Source organism: Dreissena polymorpha, chromosome 5 (assembly GCF_020536995.1).
Source record: "Dreissena polymorpha isolate Duluth1 chromosome 5, UMN_Dpol_1.0, whole genome shotgun sequence".
NCBI classification, from domain to species: Eukaryota; Metazoa; Mollusca; class Bivalvia; order Myida; family Dreissenidae; genus Dreissena; species Dreissena polymorpha.
This window is the reverse complement of record NC_068359.1, coordinates 84,128,324-84,145,758: the sequence shown is the minus strand read 5'-3', so window position 1 is coordinate 84,145,758 and position 17,435 is coordinate 84,128,324. Positions and strand designations below refer to the sequence as shown.

The following is a 17,435-nucleotide window of genomic DNA, read 5'->3' as shown; positions in this document are numbered from 1 at the left end:
AGTTCACGGCGCGCCGAACCTTTTAATAAACCAAGATTTAATCTCTTAGAACACGCGCTTGAACAAAATAAACCCTAATAGCACTGCAATAGCTTAACAGCTTGAGATGCGAGCAGCTTTCGCTTTAAAATTGCATTTTTATCAAAGGCTTGAAAGATATGGCATCTTATAATTAGTCATATAATCGGCCTGCAAGATCAAGAAGCAATCGCATTAATTGTTTTAAAGCCAACTTTTGCGTAGTTTAGGTCTGAATGTTTTTTTTAGTTCCAAATTTACGTTTACGATTGGCTTACATAACCGCTAATAAAAAAGCAAATCGATTCTATTCTACGATAATAACAACAAATGCAAAATTCCAAAATAAAGACAAAAGAACACGACATTCTTACTGTATAATACACACGTCTTACCCATTTGTTAATACAGGTTTGCTGTTGACGCATATGACGCTTCAGTAAGTGTTTTCTTGCAGCCTGTATAAGTACCGATGACAGCCGAAAAGAATATTGCATCGCACCCATTTGTTACACTAAAGACACAAGGACACGAAATTGAGTTCAAAACTCCAACTCAAGTAAATAAGCGATCGTTTCCGGCACACAATCCACAAAAACTTCGCCTTTTAGAAACGTGTCAGAGTTTCCCACCGCTGTTACATCATTAACAGCCATTATAAACAAAATGCGTTAAGGTAGACTTTACAATTTATTTTACAAAGATTACGAAATATATGTTCAAGCTAAAAGACATTCTTCTTCTAAACTATTTTATGTTCTTTAAGTGTTTTAGTTACGTATGAAACTGTCGACGATATAAGGCGTTGTATATCTTGACTTATCAGTGTTAAACGAAATTTGGAAATGTCCCTACCATTTTTATTTCAAGGACAAACTGCATTCACTGAGGCGTGTGAGCATCGAGGAGAAACTTAAAGTATTCAAGCTTCAAGAGTAGAAAGATAAATTTATTTCAACATAAAATGCATAGATTTACATGGCAGCATGTTATATACACACAATAAGTAATAAAAACAACCTGCATGTATAAACAAAGCCATGTCAATCAACATTATACGTTAAGGATTGCACAATAAAGGGTTTGCAATTAAACCCTTATTTCCATTGTGGTCCTTTAGTTATAATATTGTATGACATAGGAGACAACGTTTTATATCACAGTATATAGTAATATCACAGTAAATAATAATGAAAGACATAAATAATAATGAAAGACATATGACATATTTAAGTTACACTAACCTAAATGCATAGAATATATTATGATAAGTTCTAGACTAGACATTATTAAGAAGTTATCACAATTTAAGTGTTTAAAAATTAACATAAAATTATTTGCCATGCTAAAGCATAATCATACAGCAACTAGATAAGACACAATAAATCTATCAATATTAACATTCAAATTAAATCAACAGTAATAAATCTTAAAGAGATGCATATTAAAAATCTATCTGGCTTAAAAAAATGCTCCCTAACACTGGGTTTAAAAGATGAAATACTTTTGGCATCTCTGATATGCTGAGGAAGAGAGTGCCAGAGAGTACACCCATTGAAAGCAAATGACTTTTTGCCAGAACCCTTGACCCTTGAAATACCTATTGCAATCATGCATGTTAAGATCGTAATTAGGTAAGTCTGACTGTGTTCTAACTCTGAACCTAGCATTCTAATTGTGAATATTACTGACTGGAGTAAAAGTATCTCCCATATATAGCGGAGCCAACTTAGAGCTAATTTTAAAAACATGACAAAGTGTGATCTGGTTTACTCGACTTTCAATAGGCAACCAGTTAAGTCTAGTAAAGTGTTCTTTACCTATGTGAGATCTAGGATGTAAATTTAATATGAACCTGATAAGTTTATTTTGGGTGACCTGTAACTTGTATTTTAACATTTGAGTTAAACCAGTGTACCAAACAGAGCAACTGAAGTCAAAGTGGCACTGAATTAAAGACATGACTAGAAGCCTTCTAGTATCTGTGGATTCGCAATACGAAGGTCCGTTAATAATAACGGTTGAATGGGGTGTGCAATATCGTTCGTCTCTTCTTTATTTTAAAAGGTACAGATTTCAAACATATTCCACAAAACCACTTCAATTTCAATAAATATATTTAACTATTCATTGAAATAACATTGAGCTGTTTTTAAGACATGGCTGTCAGTTTTTATTGATAGCCCGTACATGGCTCTTATGGCTACGTTTGCAATCGTTCGTTTAGACATGTCTAGCAGTTATTAGAAATACGTTTGTTCTTTGGGTACTTTATTATTCAAAATCATGATTCATGTATGGGAAATTACAATCACATGTGACTATAACATCAACTTTTGCAAATGTCTGTGTATCATTGTATCAGCAACTGATTCCTGAATTAAATGTTTATCTAAATTGTATCCCCCCTCCCCCTCCCCCCCCCCCCCACCCCGCAACACACACACAACCTTCCGGATATACATATACGAGCATATAATCGCGGAAAACGAACAATAATCTTACTTTTGTATACATGTTACTGACGTCACATAAACCAGTCACGAGGCTTGCGGGATCTGTGGGGGGAAAGGGGAGGTGCAGAGAAGCGCATTTGTCGCCAGCTGTAAACATGGATTAATATGCTTACTTTTTTCATTATAATTTATTTGAAATACACAATAATCAAAGACCTCGTTACAATTTTAACCAAACTGCAAATACGGCAGTATCCTATACCAAATATCACCTTTAAAATATGCCTTTCTCTAGACTTCAGAAAAAACGTTTATGATAGCATATTTGAATAAAACCTAATACTTCGTTGTCTCTTCGCGACACTCTGAGACCATTAAGAGTCTGCTGTTTAACCATGTTTAAACCTTAAACCTTCGGTGTTTGATCGGAACTGAACAAAGTTCGGCGTAAATTTGTGTTTTCAAATTTAAACCAAGAGAGTTAGATGGGTTGTCGGGAAAATCGGAAACCGTTCGGAATATTCTAAAACCCGTCGGTTATGTCTCGTTAACTTCTGAAAGCCTTTTTCAATGTACCTTAATGGTTTATCCAACCTAGGCAGATCCTGCAAAATTCTCAATGACAGCTGAAAGCTCCACGAAGTCGACCAGTAGAATAGTGGGTGAAACATAAAGACGATACCGAGACATTTGCACAAACAAGAAAGAAAATATTTGTCAAGTGTCATTGAAAAATATCAAACTTAATGTCATCATACTTAAAAGTAAAAAGTTAATTAATATGAGAAGTCTAAAGCGACACAAAAATCATGTCTGGATAATGTTTTTTTTTAAACTTGCACGGGTTTTTATCCTCCATGGCTCAACACTCATATCGAATCTCTGTATTTACTATATTCGTGTTTTATTAATAATATGTCGAGAACATGTTTTTCAAACAACATAACACGAAAAAGAAATAATACACCTTAAAGACCAGTATAGCTGTTAGTTTTAAGTGTTTTCCAACGAGTGTCTATAAAACAAACCACACTTCCACGGGACCTCGCAGTATCTACGCCCTATAGTAAACTCTGCCAATACCGGACACTCCGAATACCGGAAATCTCCCGATTACGAACGGTCGGGCCAGTACCGTATTTTGTCCTTCTATTTCTTTGTTAAAAATAACGAGTAATACTTTGAGTTTACATGAAATTTACGCTAAACATAACACGGTTAATAAAATGCACATTTTACACCACTTTTTGGGAAATTAAAGAATCTTTTTCACAGGCGTTTTCGCCCTTCGGTTTTTAAAGAACACCATCCGATGGCTCAGCTTATATATTTACAGAAAATAAACCATTAGATGAAGAATAGCCAGAACACGATATCAAATACAGAAAGAAGTTGACCCACCGTGTCGTCTGTATTTATAAGCTTACTCCACAATCACTCACGATAGGCTAGATACTTAGTTATTAATATGTAAGTTCACTACTCTCTAACTGCAATTAACAGACGAGAAATATTGACACACTCACAATTATTATATCGTTTCCAATTATAACAGCTTCTTTTTAAATTTAACTGATAATTATTCATTTAAAAACGGTAATTTAATAATTTTTCCCATGTCCTATTAAGTTAAGGGCAAGAATCTTTCGGCACTATTCCTTTTTGGCAATATGTTACTAAATATCAGAAATTAAAATAAGAATTTTGCAAAATTAATATTGTCCGTTTTGGATCAATAATGGAGTGAATATCTCCTTCCCGCAGCCACGTACTATACACATAAACTAATTCAGTGTATCTAAGCATCTATTCAGTGACTAATAATATGTATCACTTCATACGAATACAAAAGGATAAAGAAATGCATTTAGATATGAAATTTAATATATTGCAATTCTTATTGTTTTATAGTGTGACTTCACAATTATATTATTATCAGTTATCGTGTTTTACTATCAATATTGTTTTTTTTTTCGCTGTGCAGGAAATTAAAATGCGTGATAAGACAACTAAAGATTTTGAAATTCACTTATTGAACGTGCTGAACATATTCTTAAGCTATACTCGCTGTAAGCTTATCCGGGTATTTTAAAGATACTTTGGGTAATGAAACTTTCACTGATCTGGTATTCATATTCGTAAAACGATATGTCATACTGTCAAAGCAGATTTAGTATACACACATTTCTTTTATGCAGCTTTCATTGAAGATCTGAAGAAAGCCTAGTATACATGCGGGTCGGGTAAGTTTATTGAAATAGAATGAATATTATAATAAAAAAGACAATACATGTCAAAAGTTATGTCCTACAAAAAATCTTTTAGTAAATTACGTTCTTTTTATAACTAAATTAAAACAGTGTGTGTACACATGATCTGATGCAAATGCCAAATCGTACATTTAATACAAAAGTCCGAACATGTTCAATAAACAGTGATTAAATATTTGCAATATACAGTAAATCTTTAAAAATTATTCCATCAATAAAATTGTATTTTACAATCCTTTTTTAGTTTTTCGAGGAAATGCTTAAAGGGGCCTTTTCACAGATTTTGCCTATTTTGAAGTTTGTCATTAAATGCTTTATATTGATAAATATAAACATTGGATCTGAAAAGCTCCAGTAAAAAATCAAGAATAAAATTAAAAAAGGAAAAAAGTAGCCGGCTCGAACCAGTGACCCCCGGAGTCCTGGAAATAGTCTGAAGTAAAATCGCACTAGCCCTCTCGGCTATTCCGTCAGGTATATACGCGTCTAGTATTTTATACCTTATATAAGCAATCTTCGTAGTTTCGTAAATTTAAACGATAACAACAGAACTCTCCAAATTATTCAATCGTTTCGCGTTGCAACGCGTTATAATTTTTACGTTTTCAAATCGTCAAAAGATGCATCTAATGGCTATATAGGACTATGGTTAATGTTCAGTAATACTGTTCCATCACAAATATCATAAGTACTAAAACGAAAATTTGCGAATCTGAAACAACTTTTTTCAATTTTGTCAATTTACCAAACCGTGAAAAGATCACTTTAATATGTCAACTGATTACATCGTTTCTGAAATATATTTATTACAGTCAATTTATGTTTATTTGAAATTTCTTTGACTACTATGCTAAGCAGATTGGTGGCCTCTTCGAACATTTCAAGACAGAAACTTGAAAACGTTGGTAAGGAAATAGAAAGGGTGAGACGTTCTGTGAAAAGTGAATAGAATTTTCTACATTTAAATTAAAGATACAGTTAAAGCACGATTTGTCCCATTTATTTAAATAAGTCAACTAAGTATGGTACATTTTATCCGCTTTTTATTACTCTGCTCGTTCTAACAAAGTTGGGTCCTTTTCAAGTCGAAATCGTTTTTATCTGGGGCCGTTTGTACCTTCCGACGTGAAATAATCTCTAACCCGAAAATGAAAGTTGGGTAACGTTTCACTAATGATTGTGTATTTATTTTGCGCGTTTTCTGTTTTGTGTGCTTTAGTTTTATCTTTTATTTATAACAACGCTGGTTATATTCTAATTTGTGTCGGTTTTATTATAATCTATGTGTGTACAGATAAGGTCACAAGAACCGAACAGTGTGAAAGTGACAAGTTTTCGCGACGTCATTTAAATCGCAATATTTTGAAGCACAAAAATAACGCGAAAGCGTCAAGTGAAGAATCGCTAAGAAAGTCAGATCAAAGGAAAAGTCAGAAAAGCTATGAGCGTTATTTAGACTTTAAAGCTGGGTTACTGTCATTCTCTGAAAAAATGTGGAGCAGCCCAAATTCCAAACCCCGACCAAAGCCACGATTTTCGGGTAATAATCCACTGAACTCTTCCATGCCAATGCATTTGTCATCACCTTTAACGACAAGACAAAGAATTTTAGAAAATGGGAGCCTTGACAGATCTGTGTTAAATTCATCTGTGGTCAATGGACTTGGCACACAAAATGGGCATTCTGGAGCATCCAGCCCTTTGTTTTCTTCTCCCTTTATGCCTCAGATAAAGAGGGCACTCGGATTGGAGCCAACAGGACAAAATAAATATAGGTTAGTTATGTGTCTGATAATTTTTTTAATAGATTTGTATGCCAGAAAATAGGTAATGTTGCTCATTTTACTTGGATTCCAGGTGTCAGTAGTTTCCTTGAAAGATCTTGTTAGTTTAAACCTATTTATTTTAGCTCGATTGCATCAAAAGCCTTAGGCTTATTGAAATGCTTTCGAGTCCGTTTCCTGGGCCTAGAACCAATACTTGGTATCTTTGGGAGAGATCTGAAGAAGGCTCTCACAGATGGGATCGAACCCTTGTCTTACCGGTCACTAGGCAGACACCATATCCATTACACCATGGCGACCATTGATCTTGTTACATGTACCAGTTGCTACTCCTAGCGACATGAAGGGTCAATAGCTGGGATATGGATTATTGCAAGTTGTAAAACAAGCAACATTTACTATTTTCTGGCATTTATAAACAAACACATTATACATTTCTCCTAACTGCTCAAATTAAAACAACTAACTTGATGCGATGTGCTACATGTAGATAAATAATGATATTAATCCAAATTTCAAACATGTCAGCGCCCTCACACTACTTTGGGGGAAGGGGTCCGCAGCCCTTAGGAGGGGGAATTTTCGCAGCGTTTCCCTTTTTGGGGGATTTTTTACTTACTCTCTCATTATTACATTTGTACATGTTTGCACTAAATTCATTGCATTTTTCATAATTAGTATGTTTGAAAAGATTAAATTGAAATAGAATTGAGATATAATAATCATGAGATGAGACACATCTTTCTATTAAAAAAAAAATGTTTAGGGGGAATTTTCCCCCACCCCAAAAGGGGGAAAAAGTATACTTTTCAGGTGGGGGACTGCCGCCGAAACTCGGCGGCAGATTTGATAGATTGAGCGCCCTGCATGTCAACTGTTTATGAAAATGTTGAGGTTTTTGCAATGGAAAATTTCAAGTGTTCTGAATTTGGAAAAATGCTTATTTATACTTGTACGCCGGAATCTTGGAGTCACGTCAGGGTTTTTTTTTACTAAGAAAGTGACGCCGATATTCGGCGTCTTCCCCTACCAGAATTTTTCCCCTAAAAATACCATTTCCCCTCCAAAAATATAATTTTTCACCAAGATATAATATTTTACCCTCAAAGAAATGTTTTTTTTTCTTTTGGGAAGTTGACACTTATCCAATTTGTACCATGTACAACGATCTCGCTCTCTCTCTCTCTCTCTCTCCCGACGAACACTCAAATCTGGGAATACCAGTGATTCTATATATATAGCTCTTAAATTACGTCATGGAAACCGGGCAACTAATCGTATTAATCATGTGACTATTTTACTGGATTCCGGTCTTGCGCGAGAAGGGTGTTTCGTCAATTAATTACCGGAAACCAGTCGAATTTTCATCCGGGTAATGTGAAAGCCAAGATATAAACGTTAAAACAGAAAAAAGTCTCACAATTGGCGTTCATACACGAACAAAATAAAACGTTCAGACTCGGAAAATATTAATTGCGTTGTCGCATTTTTTAAGAATGAATCATCAAAAACCGTTGAAACCCAGCAGGATTCGGAGGTACATGTAATCAACATCGATTAATACTGTCGGATTATTGTGAAAGTGTAAGTAGACAATCGGCAGCTGTCTCACCTTTCCCTTCCAATACTGTAGCAGATTTAAATCGTCAACTCATTCATCATGAAATTGAAATCACAATATTGACATCGTTCCCCGGCCCCAGTTGAAAACATTTCCCATTATTTGATCTACCCCTGCAACTTTATTTTAGGACTTTGACTTTAATATCATACTTGTTCATGTGTTTAAGAACAAAAAGGTCAGAGACATGCCTCTTTTTAAAAAAAAAAAACCTGAAGTCTGTAGGTGAGTTATAGACATTGAAATGAACAGTTTTTATTTTTTCCCCAAATATGTCTCTTTTGCGCTCATTTTTCCCCTTTTACCCAGCGTCCAGCGTCTTCCCCTTTTTCTAAAAAAAACCCTGACTTGTACGCCGGAATCTTGGTGTCACGTGTTTGACCTTAGTGTGTTTTATTACCATTTTGGAAATGGGACAAGGTCCCTTTTGATTACGACATATTGTTGTGTTTTTACAAAAAATTGGAAAATGAGTGTTGTTGCTGTTATGGTAAAAAAAGCTTCAAAATTGAGGATTAAAGTGTTTTCAGTATTTGATTTGTAAAGGTTGAACTTAATAACTGGATTGGATGTGAACAAAATGTTAAGATCTAACACATTTTTTTTAAAACTTTCAATTGTGCAGTTTTAGGTCCCATTTGGGAAAAAGCATATACTTTTTTATGCACCCGGATTGAAAGATCGGGGGATATTGTTTTTGGCCTGTCTGTCATTGTATGTGTGTGTCCCAAAACTTTAAGTTTGGTCATACTTTTTGCAATATTCAAGATACAACTGTAGCAACTTGATATTTGGCATGCATGTGTATCTATCTCATTGAGCTCTACATTTTGAGCGGTGAAAGGTCAAGGTCATCCTTCAAGGTCAAAGGTCAAAAAAACAAATTCAAAAACTTTAACTAAAACTTTAACCTTCTTCATAACTTTTGCAATTTTGAAGATAGCAACTTGATATTTGGCATGCATGTGTATCTCATGGAGCTGCAAATTTTGAGTGGTGAAAGGTCAAGGTCATCCTTCAAGTTCAAAGGTCAAATTGTGTTTCTGACAAACACATCTCTTGTTGTTTCCATTGGTAATGGGGCAGAATACCTCACCCAATTTTGAACGAGATGAACAATGCTGTACACATGTATGTGCAATGAAACAAAATATTATACAGTCGGACTACTTTTTAAACCAATAGTTAAGTCTGAGTAACAACTCGAGAAGCTCCGTTAACATTTTCCGAATGTATGTATGCTGAATTGTGCTACTGACCGTTGTTACAAAAATTTGACGAAGAATGATCTTTTTATTTCCGAAAATATCATAAACCAGTGTTTTTTTTCACCTATAGGGGAATGGCGGCGGGGCCCGTCCAAAGGGGCAAAACGCGTTGTTTTTTAGGAAAAGGAGAAATTAAAAAATTCACTCTTTTATATGTAATGATATTTATTATATGAATACACATGTATGTATGAATGTAATATTCACAGCTGAATGTCTCTGTCCTTTTTCATATATATATATCAATGATTTTTTCAACATTAGTTTCAGACTGTTCAGCCTTTATGCACACTGAGTCTCAGTTTTCCTAGCCATTTTGAGTCTAATTGGGATTTTTTAAATCAATACATTGGAAAAATTCAGCATTTTTTATCAATAAAATGGATCAAATTGGAATGTTTTTTATCAACAAATATTTACACAATATAGATTCATCAGACCTTTTCCTGATCATTTTGGGAAAACAATGCAATTCATGTGAAAAGTCCACTGATTTGGGAAAAACGAATTTAATATAACTCTTTATAATAATTCAAAATCATTTTTATTTTAGTTATATACTTTGTTAGTTGTTAATGATATAAATTTGAGATATATTTATCATTAGAAAGTTCTTTCTAAAAAAAAAATAATATTTTTTTTTTAATTCTGGAGGGGATTTTTTCTACAAAATTGGGGAAAAATATATACTCTTTTTTTAGGGGAATGGGGCCAAATATTGGCCCCGAAATTGCCATAAAAAACACTGTAAACAGACAACCACAAAATAATGTTGTTGTGAAAACTGCAAGTGTGTAGCATAATTTTGACTAAAAAATTATTTGACAGTAAGTCCAATTATCACGCATTTTACTGTCAGCAATCACCATGCCTGTCGCTGATGTTAAATAAGACAGTGTGTTTAACCAATCAGGTACCTGTCTTGTTGCTTTAATATCGGGCAAAAAAACATGGAAGCATGTAATAATGTCATAATAAATTGATCCAAATCCTGTATAAATTAATAGATCATCATCAACTTCGAGTTTTAAAGACATGGTTTTCAACCCTTGGTTAGATACTGATGAGCTGCAAACAGCATAAAACCTGAACCAGGTTTTTTTTCTGATTTTGGGGAAAGGGCCCGGCCTTTTTTGAGGGGAAAAAAATCGCGCGAAATGCCGGATTTTGGGGGGGAAAATCATGCGAAACGCTGGATTTTGGGGAAAATAAGGAAAGTCTTAAATAATCAATTCAACATATTTTGCTGTTTTTAAAACAAATTTAAGGCAACAGATAATTTAATTATGCAACATGTTATATTTTCTACACTGGATCAGGTTAACTTATGTATTTAAAGTTTAAAAAAAAAGAAAAAAAATTTAGGGAAAAAATGAAGTATGGGGTATTTACCTGCTGAGGGAGAAAAAAAATCCGAAGGGGGAAGGGCCGATTTTCGGTGGGTCCCAAAGAAGGAAAAAAGCCCTGTGAACGGAATACAAGTCACTCGCAGGCTGTTCTGGTTTTATGCTGTTTGCACATATATAGCCATTTTCACTTTGCTTTGTATGGGGGAAAGGGTTAAAAAAAAACACAACCCAACATCTTTAGTGATTTTGATCGTTGCTTTCAGAGAACCAAGACGCCATAGTTATGGAATCAGTGCAGGGGGGACAACACTTGACTCTTCAAAAGTGACTGGTATTCTTCCCCATGTGAAACTCACACCGACCCGCAGACTCTCCCTGACTGAACGCAATTCTACAATGCTCAACAGAGGCAGTACAGTGAAAATAGCGCCTCCTGTGGCTGGAAAACCTCTGAACTCCAGGTAAAAGACACATTCCCAATGTGTTTTTTTTTGCTTTTGCTCCTGGCTACTATAGAATCTGGAATTTAACATTTTATGAAAATACTTGTTTTCAAACGTTAGCAGACAATAGATGAAAGAGATAAACACCTTAAATCAATTTTGTTATATGCAATTCATATTTAACCTCATATTTAACCTCATATTCCAAATTGTTTGTTTTTGTTTTTTTTTTTAATAGAAAGATGTGTCTCATGATTATTATATCTCAACTCTATTTCAATTTAATCTTTGCAAACATACTAAATTATGAAAAATGCAATGAATATAGTGCAATCATGTACAAATGTAATAATGAGAGAGTAAGCAAAAAAATCTCCCAAAAAGGGTAACGCCGCGAAAATTCCCCCTCCTAAGGGCTGCGGACCCCTACCCCCAAAGTAGTGTGAGGGCGCTGTATTCGGCAAACAGTTTTGGAATTCGCCACATATTGTACAGGATCTTTCTACTTAACTTCAGAACAAGAGCAGTCAGAGCTCCAGATAAAAATTTGGTCAAATTCTTATTTACTCCCTTTTTTAAAAATTATTTCTTATTTAACCCCCTATTTATAAAATTAATTCTTAACAATATATTACCAAATAATTTGTAATTCATTGTTTCTGACACATCAACAATTCAACATTTTGATTTATAGTCTTGGAAATGTTTTTTTTTGCCTTCTACGCTTCGATACACCGCTTCGGTCGGCCATTTTGATTTTTTATGTAAAATAGTCACTGATACTTCGGCTTAGGTCATAATGGCCTTTTGGTGGCCGTTAAAGTCATATCAAAAACTATATTGAACATTTAATTTTAATGACATTTTGAATAGGTATACAGTATATAACTTGTGAATAAAAATTACGATCAGTGTAATTAAAAAGGTACAATAAACAGTAATGACTTGCCTGCAATACTAGGAGAACAGAATCGAGACCCTTTGGCCTTTCGACCGTTCTTAGGTGTGGCTCTTCTTCACAGCAAACGCTTGAGTGATTGACTTAAAGTTGTAGTTTTAATTGAGCGCCTAGACGAGTCAGAACCGGAATGAAATGTTTACCGTATTTAATTTGCTACTGGAAGTTTTACGCACGTTCGAAAAATTTCGAATAAGTGTTTTATTTTTTCAATGCGTAACTTTACGCAAAGATTTTAAATCTAAATTGTTATTTAAGAAATTTTATTCGTTTTTACGCCTTTACGCATGTTATCTGGAGCACTGACAGCAGTAATGGCGTGATTTGGATGGGAATTATGGACAACATTTTTGGGGTTAATATGTACTTTTGCTGTTGTAAATAAAGACACCTATTTAAATATTAATTAAAAAACGAATTAAATGTCATTGATGATCTGCGGAAGTTAAAATTTAAAATATAATTGCTCCAGACATTAAAAAAGTAAAAAAAAAATCCTGAAGGCATTATGTCATAAGTTTCCCATTTTAAGCAGCCTGTCGCCTTTCTTTTAAAGGTAAACAAACACTGCCACCACTATTCTATTGAAGTTTACAAAAAAGCACTGATGCTCAAACATGCATAATGCTTTGAATTTTTGCAGTTTATGCCAGTTGCGGACAGAACCATTCGCTGCTGACGAAAGACCCACCCCGGATACTCATGCTGTGGTAACGGCTCTGAAGGAAAGAAGGTTTGGGCTCATTTTACACCACTCTGGTGTTTATAAATGTTTGCATAGTCTGAGCAGATGCTTTTTTTGTAGTAAATATATTTTATTTCAATAAATTTATTGATGCTTTCAATATCGCTGACAGTTTTATAAGGTCAAGAAAATATATTACTTCATTAAAGTTGCTTTTTATGTGCAAACTGCCCGATCATCCATTCAGTAAGAACCTCTTTTTGTTCTTCTTATTCTGTTTTGTTTTGAATTTCATTATTAAGTCTGTGACCATGGTTTCCTTGTATGAATGGATATGTAGACATCATTGATGAAAAAGTAAAAAATGTAAAGAAATATATTTAAAATGTGACAAAGTTAATCATAATATACTTAAAAATGGTGATTGTTTAACCAAATTTTAAGCAAACAGTCTTGATAAGTTCCGCATGCCGATTTATCAATAATGGAAAGTTGTTTCTTACATTATTTTTGCCAATATTCACAGGAAAAGATCGATGAATGTTCATGAAGAGAACAGTGATATACCCGCACAACAGGCAAAGAGAAGGTGGGTGTTTTGATATGAAATCTTTTTATCCCTTGCTAAAGGCAACTGGATATAGAATTAGGCTTGTCCATCAGTCTGGTTTAGGGCTAACAATATATCTCAGAAACTTTGTAAGATATCAACATGCAGGCTTTTTCCGCCCTATGCCACGGGTCCGAAATTCGTCCCCATTCCCAATGCAAATCTGGTTGTTTTTTTCCCAATTGAAAAAAAAATTCCCAATTCCAAAAAAAAAAATTTTTTTGTTTTTTTTGTTTACCATAAAAAATATAAGTTAACCTGATCCGGTGTAGAAAATAGAAAGTCTTGCATAATTAAATTATCTGTTGCCTTGAATTTGTTTTAAACACTGTAAAATATGTTAATGATTATTTAAGACTTTCCTTACTTTCCTCAAAATCCGGCGCTTCGCACGATTTTTTTCACCTCAAAAAAAAGGCCAGGCCTTTTCCCCATATTCAGATTAAAAAACCTGCACTTATCTCACATGTTCATAATACTTTGTAAAATTTTAATAATAAGTTATCAAAATAGTCGTTATTTACCAGTTAACGGCTTCTTTGAAATATAAGAAACACTATTTACATGCAATAATTTTTCCCAATTGAGCCAATTTTGCGAATATTTTTTTCCCCAAATACGGTGTTTTCACGACGCGAAATTCCCAAAATTCCAGTGTGGCGTATTCCCAAAATGGAGCGGAAAAAGCCTGACATGAAACTTGAATGGTGTATGTATGAATGAGAAGAAGTGCCATGCACAAGAACCATAACCTTACACTTTCTTTAATAAGAGTTATTGCCCTTAGTTTTTTTTGTATGATGCATTTTGTCAGGCCTATGTCTCGGATATCATGCAAGATTTCAACATGAAACTTCTTGGATGCATTGATATTAATGAGGAGAAGTGCCATGCTTAAGAACCATAACCCTGCACTTTCTTACCTAAGAGTTATTACCCTTTGTCATTTTTGTATGATGTACTTTTTCAAGGCTATTTCTCATATACATGTACACTACAAGATTTCAACAAGAAACTTCATGGGTGTGTTAGATATCAATGAGGAGAGTTACATGTACATTTCATAAAAACAATTACCTTACACTTAGTTATTACCTATTAATTATTGCCATACATTTAATGATTGTACTGTATATCAAGGGGTTTTCACCAATCCAGAAACAAAGTTTATTTGGCAGGTAGTATCAATTCAACAAGTGTGCATGTTTCTTATTGAAAGCCTTTGGTTGTGCACATAGCTCAAAAGATTAGAAATCGCCATTTTATTTAATCTTGGATTAAAAATAAGGGCTCATCTTTCAGTTTATTTGCTTTTCAAGTATTCATATAGCTTTGATACCATTGGATTCCCAGTGGTGTGATTTTCTTCCCATCAGCTGATTTTCACAAGTCCAATGTGAATATTTCTCTACAAATAATCTTAAGTCAAAACAGGGCTTTCCTTTGACCCGAGCTCCCGGGTTTTGACGCTTGAAAATTACAGAAGACCCCTTTTTGACTCTTGAGAAAATTACGTCATGCGTCACATTTGACCCGGGGGAATATACCGACTTGCGTCAACGAGATCAAAAGTTGTTAAGACTGAGCGATAATTGGCTCGGGGCGGAGTATCTCATTTAGTACACGCTAATCGTTAACGCCCGTTTCCAATCATCGAAGCACAAGTCCACCCAGTAGGCGGAGTTTGGTTAATTAAGAAATCTAGTATTGACCAATTAAAACACTGCTGGTTCGATGATGCGTGTATTAACTTTCCATTATTTATCATAGCATTTGTTATCAGCTGTTTGCGGAAAAGACGTGTATTAAACCCACCTAGTTGCAATAATCCAACTCCCAGCTATTGACCCTCTGAGCTGTACGCATGTACTCATAAAAGCTCAGAGCATTTAAGAAGAACTATAAACCCACCAAAACAGAATGGACTCATCCCCGTCAGTTTTAATAATATTCAATATAAAATAATAACATCCATATCCACAGAACCCCGTAAAGCATATTTTGAGATATTTCCAGAGTATGTCAGAATGTATTTCCAAAGCTGAATGCACCCATCACTCTTTTACTTCATGATTGCTCAGTTCAAAGACGCGCGAAAGTTATGCTGGCATATATTTACTGTCTACAACGTCAAATTACACGCTTTGCGTCAAAGTTGCTAAAAATAACTATAGAACCGATATAACTGACCTTGTGGCAAAGTGACAATTTTTGCATGAGCTAATTGATTACAAAATACATGTAGGAGTAATAATTGACCGTTTGAGAAGGCATAGAAAACGGCGTGTTTGTCGCACGTCTTCAGTGAAGATGGCACATGAAATAATTAAAGGGCGTAGGAATTTTTTATGGGATTAAATACGGAGGCACCTTTATCCGCGAGTAGAAATAATTTCCTTTTATAATTTACCGATTTATTTAGGCTATTGTGTTTAGGTACCACCCGTATGTTTTTTTTTGTGATAGCCAGCGGAAATGTTTTTTTCCACATTTTTGTATTTCATTCTTAATTTTATAGCCACGCGAAACGGTCAAACAAAGTTATTGGATAAAGTGTAATTGTGCAAAGTGTAATTGTGCTTGTGCATTCGGAAAATGTCGCAGAGAAACCTTTTCGAATTTGGAATCGGTAGTAACTCTGAAAGTGTGTGTAAGACGCCAACGACAAAGCGTACTTTAGATCTAAATGACAGTGCTCCTAACAGGACATATGACATATTGCTCTCTGAGATGTTGTGTAAGACATGATATGACATATTACTCTTTGAGATGTTGTTTAGAACATATGACATATTACTCTGCTGTATACATGAAGTTAATGTTGTATGAGAATACATGTTTTGTATTTATTAATCATTGAAATATTGTGTTTTAATGTGTTGTAGTGACAGTAAAATGTAAGAAATAAATGTTAACATACATGTATCTTTTAATTTGTTGCTTTTTATGTATTATATTTCAGTAATTTGCTTAAATTGCAAAAAATCATTGACTCTCCTGCGTTATTATTAGGACTCTTAAAAGTTTGATTTTGACTCTTGAAAATTTGGTCCCAAGAGTCCTTGACTCTTGAGATTTGAGGTCTAAGGAAAGCCCTGTCAAAAAGTTATTATATTAACTTGTCTGATTCTATATAAAATCAAGTAAGTTTTGTGAAATCACCAACAGTGAAGCAGTGTTTAAAGTATTTTCCTCTTGGTTCCAAAATCCATTGCGTGGTTTATTGCAGGCGGCAGGAAAGCCAACACTCGAATGCCTCGACATCTTCCATGCCTGCCATGCCTGACAATCTTCCTGATCTCTCTGGGACGGAATTCAACATGCGACTTGAAACACCCTCTATCAAACGACCGTCAAGGTGAGTATGGATGAAGTGCAAGTTGTGTTGACAGTCATTAAGTTTTGAGTGGAAAAGGATCAAAATCGTGCAATATAAAGTTTTTATCAGTTTTGATACAATACACAATTGCCAGTTTTTATGCCCCCGGTAGGGTGGCATTTAGCAGTTGAACTGTCCGTCAGTCAGTATGTCAGTCTGTCCGTCCGTCCGAACACTTTCATGGTCATAACTTTTTAGCTCTCAGCAACTAATGACTGGAATTCAATGAAACTTTATGGGAAGCTTCACTACCAAGAGGAGATGTGCATATTATCAGCGGGTTCTGGTCTGATGATTTTTCACAGAGTTATCCATTAACTGTACATTTAGTGCAATTCTTGTCCGGGCTATTTCTCAGCAACAGTGACCAGAATTCAATGAAACTTTATGGGAAGCTTCACTACCAAGAGGACATTTGCATATTATCAGCCGGTTTTGGTCAGATGATTTTTCACAGAGTTATGGCCCTTTGAAATTTTAAAAGGTGAAGGTCAAGGTCATCCTTCGAGGTCAAATGTCAACTATTCCGTCCGAAAACTTTAACATTGGCCATAACTTTTTCACTATTGAAGATAGCAACTTGATATTTGGCAT

The 17,435-nt window shown here is 34.6% G+C and overlaps 1 protein-coding gene across 5 annotated transcripts in view; it reads left to right on the top strand.

The window, feature by feature from the left end:
* Window positions 1-5,868: 5,868 nt before the first annotated feature.
* Window positions 5,869-17,435, top strand: part of LOC127881234 (nuclear pore complex protein DDB_G0274915-like) — a 55,802-nt gene continuing 44,235 nt past the window's right edge. For 3 of the 5 annotated variants that reach the window (XM_052428972.1, XM_052428970.1, XM_052428968.1), the window contains exons 1-5: window positions 5,869-6,519; window positions 11,030-11,227; window positions 12,811-12,900; window positions 13,379-13,441; window positions 16,692-16,820. In XM_052428972.1, the coding sequence (XP_052284932.1) occupies window positions 5,918-6,519; window positions 11,030-11,227; window positions 12,811-12,900; window positions 13,379-13,441; window positions 16,692-16,820 (1,082 nt within the window). In that variant the 5' untranslated portion in view covers window positions 5,869-5,917. The remainder of the gene's footprint in view (window positions 6,520-11,029; window positions 11,228-12,810; window positions 12,901-13,378; window positions 13,442-16,691; window positions 16,821-17,435) is intronic. The other 2 variants (XM_052428969.1, XM_052428971.1) reach the window with 1 other exon arrangement.